The sequence below is a fragment of the Oryx dammah genome, unplaced genomic scaffold (genome assembly GCF_014754425.2).
Source record: "Oryx dammah isolate SB20612 unplaced genomic scaffold, SCBI_Odam_1.1 HiC_scaffold_28, whole genome shotgun sequence".
NCBI lineage: Eukaryota > Metazoa > Chordata > Mammalia > Artiodactyla > Bovidae > Oryx > Oryx dammah.
The window spans coordinates 67,077,916-67,089,930 of record NW_024070212.1 but is presented as its reverse complement, the minus strand read 5'-3'; the positions used below and the strand labels follow the sequence as shown (position 1 = coordinate 67,089,930).

Below are 12,015 nucleotides of genomic sequence, written 5' to 3'. Positions count from 1 at the left end.
ATAACTTAGCACACAGCACACATCTAAAGACCTGTTCTGCCAGATTCCCTGGAGCACAGAGTGCCTTGTTCCACCCTGAACTCCCTGGGGAGGTAAAGTCAGCAGCTGCAGCAGCACAGGGTTCAATCTCTGCAGAGGCAAATGGCGACTGCCCTTGTTGTTCAGTCACTGGCAGATGCTCTCAGCAAGTGCCATTTGTCATTGACAGGTAAGTGACAATTTGTAGTCAACAGTTTCAGAGTTTGTGAAACATTGTTTTAGATGAGAGTTTCACAAACTTTTTTTTTCAAAGATATAGCATACACAAGTATTTTAGATTTTGAGGGCCAATTGGTCTCTGTCACAAATACTCAGTTCTACCATTGGAGCAAGAAAGTAGCCACAGAAAATATGTAAATGAATAGGTGTGATTGTAGTCCTGTAAAGCTGTATTTAGAAAATAGGCATTGCAGACCATAGTTTGTCCACCTCCATATAAATAGGCAATTGCAGAAAATCTTAAAGTCTTTAACAGTGCTTAAAGCAAGAATTTATGCTAGCTCAAAATATGTTTCATACTACATATTGTTTTCCTTATTAGGAATTAAATATGGGCCAGCGATGTTCAGATACAAGAGGAATTGTCTTTGAAGATGTGAGAGTGCCTAAGGAAAATGTTTTAATTGGTGAGGGAGCTGGTTTCAAAATTGCAATGGGAGCATTTGATAAAACCAGACCACCAGTAAGTAAGATGGCTTAATAACCTTTATAGGAGTTTTCATTTATTATATTGAATAGTTTTATTTTAACATTATTTGCTTGGTCTGTATTTCTTTTTAAATATCTGCTTTTATTAAAGATGGAGGGGTTTTTTTCCTAAGAATTCATCAACATTCTTGCTGTTACAGAAATTATTTTAGTAAAAGCAAAATTACTATAGTTGTTAGATTTACAAAGAAGCATTTCACATTTAATTTAATCATTCCTGCTGATGTGTACTCATTCCTCTTCCCTCGCTCATTAGGAATATTTCCCCTGAGAAGCTTTCCCCTGTTAAACAGAAAGAATGATTTATCTCTAGGCTATGATCCTGTGCCTTACAAATGCCTTCCGTTAACCTTTTTTTTTTTTCCGTTAACCTTTAATTCATATAAAATATAAAATATAAATTTAAATGCTTGTCACTTCCCCCACTCTTTATTGCCTTAAGTATAGGTCAGCTTCTCTTTGTGCAAACTTTAACTTAGATTTTAGGCAAGTAGCCATTATATGTGTGTTTTAAAGACAACATGAACTTCTGCTTTGTAAAATGTAATGCTAGGTTGCAGCTGCTGCTGTGGGACTAGCACAGAGAGCTTTGGATGAAGCTACCAAGTATGCCCTGGACAGAAAAACTTTTGGAAAGCTGCTTGTAGAGGTAATTATAATACTATACTTGTTTTGTTCAAATGTAAAACCATTCATTTTCACTTAATATTTGAAAACTATTTTTAAATAAAAAATAGTTTATTTCTGCTTTGGTAACAAGAAGATAATGTGAAGTGGAAGTGTCAGGGTGGGTTTTAAGAATAGATTTGCATATGTATATATATGTGTGTGTGTGTATATAAAAATTTATTTGGCTGCACTAGGTCTTAGTTGCAGCATGTAGGATCTAATTATCTGACCAGGGATTGAACTCCAGCCCCTTGCATTGGGAACGTGGAGTCTTAGCCACTGGACCATCAGGGAAGTGCCAAGAGTAGATTTTCTTTAGACTCTGCTACTATTAATATCTGTTGTCTGCTTTGGGATTTATGTTAATTAAGAAGAAAAAGAACAGCTAATATTTAAGTGCCTGTATTATCTAATTCCACCAGTACACTCTTTTTTGTTTGTACTACAATTTCCATCGGTGAAGTCATTCAGTCATGTCTGACTCTTTGCGACCCCATGGACTGTATCCTACCAGGCTCCTCCATCCATGGAATTTTCCAGGCAAGAGTACTGGAGTGGGTTGCCATTTCCTTCTCCAGGGGATCTTCCTGACCCAGGGATTGAACCCGGGTCTCCCGCACAGCAGGCAGATGCTTTTACCCTCTGAGCCACCATATTTTATACAATTTCCATTAAAGACCAGGAAGCTGCAGCTTAGAATAAATAATTTGTCCAAGAACACACAATTTAGAAATCATAGATCCAGAGTTCTACTTCATGCTCTTAATCCGTGTTACTTCTCATGTCTTCTTGTTTATCAAATAATGAAACAATTTTAGTACTATTTGTTATTGTTGTTTGGTTTTTGGCCACACAGCATGTATTGTGGGATCTTAATTCCCCAACCAGGGATTGAACCTGGGCCCTTGGAGCAGTGAAACTCAGTCCTAACCACTGGATTGTCGGGCAGTTCTCAAGAACTTTTTAATCTTACCTTTTCAAACATTTATGGTTCCCCATTTTCTGTATTCTCTTCTATAACTCCTGTAACTATTGATTGTACAGTGGACAGTCCCTGTTTCTATCCCTATGTGTCAGTGGTTCTCAAACGATCTGGTAGAAGATAGGTTTTGATTTCCAGTCAACTGTGTACCATTATTTTTATAAAATATAAGAATGTCACTGCTGCTGCTGCTAAGTCGCTTCAGTCATGTCCGACTCTGTGCGACCCCAGAGACGGCAGCCCACCAGGCTCCCCCATCCCTGGGATTCTCCAGGCAAGAACACTGGAGTGGGTTGCTGTTTCCTTCTCCAATGCATGAAAGTGAAAAGTGAAAGTGAAGTCACTCAGTCGTGTCGACTCTTGGCGACCCCATGGACTGCAGCCTACCAGGCTTTTCCTTCCATGGGATTTTCCAGGCAAGAGTACTGGAGTGGGGTGCCATTGCCCTCTCCAAGAATGTCACAACACTATCAAATTGTTACAAATGCTTACTCTCACTTTGTGTATCATGAACCAGTCCAGTAACAATTTGTGGTCTATAGATGAAACTTGGATTAGTATACTTCTGTATCTCAACCTCGATTATATAATTTATTTTTGCTATAATCTAGATAACTTTCTCAGATTTGCTTTTCAGTTTTTTTCAACCCTACATCTAATCTCCTCTTCAATCCATTTAATGACTTTTTTCATTTATAGAATTTATGTTTGGTTCTTTTCCATTTCTACCCTTTCTTGTATGGTGGCCTGGTTTTTCAACATAGCTTTTCTTTCTCCTTTTTTATCTCTTTAATTATATAAAACTTCAGTTATAGTCACTTTCTGATTTTTTTTCTGTTATTTCAAGTTCTTAGGGTGGCTAATATTTTGGTCTACTGCATCTGATCTCTCTGTTACGACCAGTTTTTTCCTGTCTTGATTTTTGCTTATAAGCTTATCTGCAGCAGCATTCATTAGTTTCCTTCAATGCATTGTGGAAGTATTCAGGAGACCAGTTTTCGTACTTTTTTATACTTTTTATCAGGTAGCCCAGAGGTTTCAGCATTCTTAGAGCTGTTTTTTTCACATGAATTTCTCCAATTGTGAAATCCTATACCATAGCTGTATACGTTGATTACATGCTTGAAAGATATTCCTTTTTTAAATCTCCCAGACAGAGTCTTGGGCAAGAAATAAGCTTCTTTGTGGCCTTCTTGCCTTGATGAGCTGAGACTTTTAGTTCTTCCTTAGGAAAGAGAAGTTCTTATAGGCAGAGAATCTCAATTTCAACCCCTCATCTTTTTCATTCTCACATGTCTCCTGTTCTGTGTTCATTAAAACTCCAACTCCTATCACATTAGACTCAAATCTCAGTCTGATTTTTTTTCCTTCCCCATGTCATTGCTTCTCAATCAGGATTAAATTTTTGGAGGCCCTTGGAGATTAGTTTCTTTCCTTTGAGTTGTTTTATTTTACTTTTATTTTTAAAATAACTTTATTTTTGGCTGTGTTAGGTCTTTGTTACTATACTTGCGAGCTTTTCTCTAGTTGCAGTGAGCAGGGTCTACTCTCTTAGTTGTGGTGAGCGGGCTTCTCATTGGAGTGACTTCTCTTGTTGTGTGGCACAGGTTCTGGAGTGCAGAGGTTTCAACAGTTGGAACGTGGGCTCAGTAGTTGCAGCTCCTGGGCTCGAGAGCACAGGCCCAATATTTGTGGCACACTTGCTTAGTTGTTCCATGGCATGTGGAATCTACCTGGACCAGGGATTAAACCTATGTCTCCTGCATTAGCAGGCAGATTCTTTACCAATGAGCCACGAGGGAAGCCCCCTTGTTTTGTTTTTAAATCAAACATTTCTTTGTGTTTATGGACAAAAGGAGAGTTTATATTAGCTCATTTATGTCACCAGAGCTATATGTATACAGATTAGTGAAATGTATGTTTATTATTAAGTATTAGTTTAGTTTAATCGTAAACAGATAACATCATTTTCAGGTCCTTCTCACCAACTATCTGATATTCTTCTGGCTATTTTCAACTCAAAATAGAATATTTTATGTTCCTTTTCTTACAGACTCTGAAGATTCTTTTTTGTATTCTTACTATCTGCACAATGATATTTTTGCCTCCATGGGCTCTTACTGTTAAGTATAGAAAGTGTGTTTTTGCTTACTACTTTTCTAAACTAAACAAAGGAGATATTAAGCTACTGATTTATACATAGCTTTGATCTGTTACTTCAAAAAAAAAGATTTTTTTTTTAGTTTTGTTTTAAGGGATATTATTGAGTATAGTATTCTAATCATAGCTCTCCTGTCCACTCCCATGTTTATCATTGTTGTTATTACTACTTCTCTCTTCAAGAGAACACTGTGTCACTATCCTCTAGTGCTTAACTTGCTGTGGGTAAAGAAAACTGACAAAAACAGAGGATGGTACTTTTTCTTATCAAAAAGTAAAACTAGGAACACCGATAACAAATTACAGGATGATAAAATCTCTTAATAGTAGGCAATAACTGCCTACTCCTTTGTCTAGTCAAAATCCTCCATCCAGGTTAAAGTTGGAGTAGTTTGGGATGATATGAAAGAATCCCTTGTGAGTAACTGTCATTTGCATTGATTATTATTGCTAGCAGGCAATATCTTTTCCCCATGATTTCCATGTCTTGGTGGGAAAATGAATGAGGAGAAATACTATTTGGGACTTGAGACTGAAATAAGATATACTTAGAAAGAAAACTTATATCTCCTTTTTTAACCACTTTATGCTCAAAATTCTTTCAATATCTTCTCATCACACTCAGATCAAAATCCAGAGTACTTGCAGTGGTCTTCTGTCATCCACAGTGACCTTTTGTTGTTGTTTTTATGTTTATTCCTCCCAGCAGATATCCACTTCCTCATTCATTTCATTAAAGAATGTACCCTTGATTCAGTTCAATTCAGTTCAGTCGCTCAATCGTGTCTGACTCTTTGCGACCCCATGAATCGCAGCACGCCAGGGCTTCCTGTCCATCACCAACTCCCGGAGTTCACTCAGACTCACGTCCATCGAGTCAGTGATGCCATCCAGACATCTCATCCTCTGTTGTCCCCTTCTCCTCCTGCCCCCAATCCCTCTCATCATCAGAGTCGTTTCCAATGAGTCAACTCTTCGCATGAGGTGGCCAAAGTACTGGAGTTTCAGCTTCAGCATCATTCCTTCCAAAGAACACCCAGGGCTGATCTCCTTTAGAAAGGACTGGTTGGATCTCCTTGCAGTCCAAGGGACTCTCAAGAGTCTTCTCCAACACCACAGTTCAAAAGCATCAATTCTTCGGCGCTCAGCTTTCTTCACAGTCCAACTCTCACATCCGTACATGACCACTGGAAAAGCCATAGCTTTGACTAGATGGACTTTTGTAGACAAAGTAATGTCTCTGCTTTTGAACATGCTATCTAGGTTGGTCATAACTTTCCTTCCGAGGAGTAAGTGTCTTTTAATTTCACGGCTGCAGTCATCATCTGCAGTGATTTTGGAGCCCAAAGAAATAATGTCTGTTTCTACTGTTTCCCCATCTATTTCCCATGAAATGATGGGACCAGGTGCCATGATCTTCGTTTTCTGAATGTTGAGCTTTAAGCCAACTTTTTCACTCTCCTCTTTCACTTTCATCAAGAGGCTTTTTAGTTCCTCTTCGTTTTTTGACATAATGGTGGTGTCATCTGCATATCTGAGGTTATTGATATTTCTTCTGGCAATCTTGATTCCAGCTTGTGCTTCTTCCAGCCCAGCGTTTCTCATGATGTACTCTGCATATAAGTTAAATAAGCAAGGTGACAGTATACAGCCTTGACGTATTCCTTTTCCTATTTGGAACCAGTCTGTTCCGTGTCCAGTTCTAACTGTTGCTTCCTGACCTGCATACAGGTTTCTCAAGAGGCAGGTCAGGTGGTCTGGTTGATTACCCTGTGTAAAGTTACACCTGAAACATTTGATATAATGATGACGGTGACTGATGTATGTGTGCTTAGTCATGTCTGACTCTTTGCGATGCCATGGATGGTAGCCTGCCAGGCTCTTCTGTCCATGGGATTTTCCAGGCAAGAATACTGGAGTGGGCTGCCATTTCCTCCTCCAGGGGATCTTCCCAACCCAGAGATCGAACCTGTATCTCTTGTGTCTGCCGCATTGGCAGGCTGATTCTTTACCATTTAGTGCCACCTGGGAAGATCTCGCTTCTTTTCTTCATAGCTCTTAGCACTGCCCAACATCATATCATGTATGCGTTTGTCTGCTATCTTTCTTACTGCCTCACTAGAATGTAAGCTCCGCACAAGTAGTAAATTTCTGTTTTGGAAACCTTTATACTTCTAGCATTTATGATATGTTTTGCACTGTGAACTTCTCAACAAATAGTACTGCATGCATTAATTCATTTAATCCTTGAGGAAGGCCTGAATTGCCATAAACTTCCATCTTAGAACTGCCTTTGTTATGTCTCATAGATTTTGGAACGTTATGTTTCTGTTTTCATTTGTCTCCAGGTATTTTTTAAAATTTCCTCTTTGATTTCTTAAGAGATCCATTGTTTGTTTGTTTTTTTTTTTAATAGCATGTTGTTTACATTCCACATTTTTCATGTGTTTTGCAGGATTGTTTCTGTTTTTGATTTATAGTTTCTACCACTGTGGTCAGAAAAGACATTTGACATGATTTCAACCTTATTACCCTTATGAGACTTTTTTTTGTGGTCTAACATGTTATCTATCATGTAGAATGTTTCACTAACTCTTTAAATAGAATGTTTACTCTGCTCTTTTGGGGTCATGAATAAATTTTTCCAAAGTTGTAAGCATACTTCATATTTGAAACTTTCATGTATCAAGGTATGGTGGACATAGTTCCATCCTATAACATATCTTGGCCATATAACTCACAGGTAACTTATTGTCTCCTATTGAAAATATTTACATAAGTCTCCTATTTGATTAGGCTTCCCTCGTGGCTCAGATGGTAAAGAAACTGCCTGCAGTGCAAGAGACCTATGTTTGATTCCTTGGTTGGCGACATTCTCTGGAGAAGGACATGGCATCCCACTCCAGTATTCTTGCCCGGAGAATGCCATGGACCAACGAGCCTGGTGGGCTACAGTGCATGAGGTCACAAAGAGTCAGACACAACTGAGTGACTAACACTCTCCCTGTTTGATTATGAACCTCTAGAGGATAAAAAACATCTTATTTGTCCTTATCATTTTCCCATCAACACCTGATAACAGTGCCACATTATTTTTCACTGTCTATGGCAATTTTCTTTTAAAAATCCCAGGAGCTGCTCAGAAGGATCCATATAATTTTTGTGTTTTTTTTTTTTAATCAAAAATGTATAACCTCATTCCAATCCTGAGAAAACATCATGCAAACCCAATCTATGGGACATTCTACAAAATATAACCAATTGGTATTCTTCACAAGTGCACAATGGTCATGAAAGAGAAGGAAACACTGAGGAATCTTAACAGCCTTGGAAAGACTAGGAAGAAATAACAATTAAATTCAGTTGGAATCCTGGATGCGATCTTACAACAGAGAAAGGACATTGGTGGAAAACTTGGCCAAATTTGAATAAAGTATATATAGTTTCAGTTCAGTTCAGTTCAGTTGCTCAGTCGTGTCCAACTCTTTGGGACCCCATGAATCACAGCACTCCAGGCCTCTCTGTCCATCACCAACTCCCGGAGTTCACTCAGACTTGCTTCTATCGAGTCAGTGATGCCATCCAGCCATCTTATCCATCCTCTGTTGTCCCCTTCTCCTCCTGCCCCAATCCCTCTCAGCGTCAAAGTCTTTTCCAATGAGTCAACTCTTCGCATGAGGTGGCCAAAGTACTGGAGTTTCAGCTTCAGCATCATTCCTTCCAAAGAACATCCAGGGTTGATCTCCTTCAGAATGGACTGGTTGGATCTCCTTGCAGTCCAAGGGACTCTCAAGAGTCTTCTCCAGCACCACAGTTCAGAAGCATCAATTCTTCGGCGCTCAGCCTTCTTCACAGTCCAACTCTCACATCCATACATGACCACAGGAAAAACCATAGCCTTGACTAGACGGGCCTTTGTTGGCAAAGTAATGTCTCTGCTTTTGAACATGCTATCTAGGTTGGTCATAACTTTTCTTCCAAGGAGTAAGCGTCTTTTAATTTTATGGCTGAAGTCACAATCTGCAGTGATTTTGGAGTCCCCCAAAATAAAGTCTGACACTGTTTCCACTGTTTCCCCATCTATTTCCCATGACATGATGGGACCAGATGCCATGATCTTCGTTTTCTGAATGTTGAGCTTTAAGCCAACTTTTTTACTCTCCTCTTTCACTTTCATCAAGAAGCTTTTTAGTTTCTCTTCACTTTCTGCCATAAGGATGTATAGTTTAGCTGATAATATTTTACCAATGTTAATTATACTACGGTTTTGTAATATGTTACCACTGGAGGAAGCAGAGTGTAACTTTTTAAGTCTAAAATTAGTTTTTAAAGTTAAAAAAAGTTTCAGGGGAAATAATTTTAAATTATTCAATAAATACCTTAAACTTTTTTCTGTTTAATTCTAGCACCAAGGAATATCATTTTTGCTGGCTGAAATGGCAATGAAAGTTGAACTAGCTCGATTGAGTTACCAGAGAGCAGCTTGGGAAGTTGATTCTGGTCACCGAAATACCTATTATGCCTCTATTGCAAAGGCATATGCCGGAGATATCGCAAATCAGTTAGCTTCTGATGCTGTTCAGATTTTTGGAGGCAATGGATTTAATACCGAATATCCTGTAGAAAAATTAATGAGGGATGCCAAGATCTATCAGGTAATGTTAAAAATGTTTATGGTTGATTTTTAAGAAACATAATATTCATAAATTGTACGGTAGATCTCTGATTATTTAAAGATTTTATGTCATAGGTAATAATAAATCATCATAATAAGTGGCTGTGAGCCTAAATTTTTAGAACTAATTAACACAAAGAAGAATGTTACTTTGAAGTAAATGCCTTGAGTGAGCAAGATTACTTGACTTAACAAAGCAAATTACTTTTGCAAAGTAATTACAAAGTAATTACTTAACAAAGCAAATAGTGTAGACATGTAGATTTATCTGAATAACCCTTCTTTGATTCTTAACATCCTAGCTAATTGTAACCCACTCTTTGCTCTCCTAAAAGTTTATATATCATGTAAACTAATTAAATTATTTTATTTTGAATCTTATCTGACAACTCTTGAGGTCATATTTGGGAGGTAATAAAACATGAAGAGAATGTGATATGACTCTGTCTTCTAAATTAAATTGATGGTTAAGAAAACTTAGAGATGGTAGTGAAGAGATAGTAGTGATTTAGTAAATAAGATATAAATGCTCATGCCACATGTATCTTAAGTATTTATAAGCCATGCTTCTCAATATCTCCTCCATTACTTCCCTCAACCCCCAGGAAATTATTTGATAAATCTAGTCATTCAAAATCCAGAGGTAGAATCATAGAATGTTAAAGAAAGAAATTTAGACAGTACAGCCCCTCAATTTGGAGAAGGTGATGGCACCCCACTCCAGTACTTTTGCCTGGAAAATCCCATGGACAGAGGAGCCTGGTAGGCTACGGTCGGTCCACGGGGTTGCGAAGAGATGGACTCGACTGAGCGACTTCCCTTTCACTTTTCACTTTCAGTCATTGGAGAAGGAAATGGCAACCGACTCCAGTGTTCTTGCCTGGAGAATCCCAGGAGCGAGGGAGCCTGGTGGGCTGCCATCTATGGGGTCACACAGAGTCGGACATGACTGAAGTGACTTAGCAGCAGCAGCAGCCCCTCAATTTAGATTTGAAAAAACTGAGGACCATAATTTGTGCCTTATCTAAAGTTCCAAGTTTACTTGATAATGCTCTCCCTTCCCTGGAGCCTATAATTATTACCTTTTTACTTTTCTCTGGCATCTGAACAAATAGTTAGAAGTTTAAACTGGAAATGAGGGCTGTCTTCTAAGAATACTTAACTGAACAAAACAAATCCTTCCAGGATCTTTTTTCATTAGCAACTCAGTTCCTTAGGAACAAAAAGTAAAAATCAGGTTTGAGAGTAAGAATAGAAAATGACTGAAGGTGACAACTAGCTAAAACAGCTCAAAAAAGTTAGTTAAATATTTCAGCAACATTAAACATTAGATATCCCAAATACTTTTTGAAAGTCAATATCCTTTTAAGACTGTCCTCCAAAATTTTGGTAGAGTTCTTATAACAATTTTAACTAATGTTTAGAGAATTATGTATTTTCATGGTTTTCAGAAAATCAGGTTTCAGAATCACTGTAGATTATAGACCATATGTATGGTTTGACTCAGTTTAGTATTGGAATGGAGTTTAGAGTACTGTCTAAAATTCTGAGGACTTACATATGAACTATATTTAACCTACTTTTTTTTTCTTCCAGATTTATGAAGGTACAGCACAAATTCAAAGGCTTATTATAGCCCGTGAACACATTGGCAGGTATAAAAAGTAACCAGATCACCGTGTTAATAATTCTTGAGTAATTAGAATATGATCTACTATTTAAACTCCAGGAAAGAAGAAGGGCTTTAAGGTTTTTTTTTCCAATGAAAATTTTAACATAGATTCTTTTGTACTAAACCTGTATAACTGATTCTAATAGTACTCGGTTGGCCAAAAAGTTTGTTTGGGTTTTTCTGTAATGTTATGAAAAAACCTGAATGAACTTTTGGGCCAACCCAAGTTTTCTACTTTTGTTTCACTTTATAACTTGCCTGTTCTATAATGCATTTGATTTTATTAAAGTTATGTGTTTTCCTTTAGTTTCATTGTACCTGAATTACATTAACCTAGAAAAATACATTTAGGTTGTTGTTTTAACCTCTGAAAATTAGAGCAACAGAAATTTCTTGGAATTTCAGTGGTTTTCCAAAGACAGAAAAGAAGGTTTATAAAGTATTCAGAATGTTCCAAAATTTACATTGAGAAAATATTCTAGGATTTAAATAACTTGTCAGTGACTTTGTAAACTTAATGGTCTTATATTAGAGGAATTAATTTTACTGCAGTTTGGAAAGCATTTGGTTTCTCTTTTGTACAGTAATAGTAAAAAATTTGATGTTCATATTCTCCCTTTAAACAGTGACCAGAAGTTACATAGAAGTTTTTAATTTTGAACCCACATAATTCTGAGCCCACATTTCACTTGCCTTATTTTTAAAAAATCAATACAGTTTCCCTTAAATTATTTTTATATGACTCTGTTGGTCTATGGTTAACCTTTGGTGTGTTGTGTACAATCTGATTTCATGCACATACACTCTAAAAATAAACTTAAATTTGTTCTGTGTTATGTATCCGTCAATTTGTATATGTTTGTATTCTTTTCAAAAAGTCTTATTATTTCATGTAATAGTGTATACTTGACTTATTTACTATGTTGGGAAAAAAATTCATGTTTTGATTTTGAACTCCATAAAGTTAGCTGTCCATATTTTCATTAGATTGCATTATTAGATACCACAGAAAATATCAAGATGCAATAATGAAAGGGCCAAATGTGAATTTACTATTTGTTTGTAATTCTAAATGTTGAATACCACTAAAATATGTTATACCAGATGATA

The 12,015-nt window shown here is 37.1% G+C and overlaps 1 protein-coding gene across 2 annotated transcripts in view; it reads left to right on the top strand.

Annotated features, from left to right (window-relative positions):
* The window catches only part of LOC120856983 (medium-chain specific acyl-CoA dehydrogenase, mitochondrial), a 40,844-nt gene extending 29,094 nt beyond the window's left edge, over positions 1-11,750 (top strand). For both annotated transcript variants that reach the window (XM_040232546.1, XM_040232547.1), the window contains 4 exons: positions 581-721; positions 1,301-1,396; positions 8,965-9,213; positions 10,830-11,750. In XM_040232546.1, the coding sequence (XP_040088480.1) occupies positions 581-721; positions 1,301-1,396; positions 8,965-9,213; positions 10,830-10,901 (558 nt within the window). In that variant the 3' untranslated portion in view covers positions 10,902-11,750. The remainder of the gene's footprint in view (positions 1-580; positions 722-1,300; positions 1,397-8,964; positions 9,214-10,829) is intronic.
* The last annotated feature ends 265 nt before the right edge of the window (positions 11,751-12,015 follow it).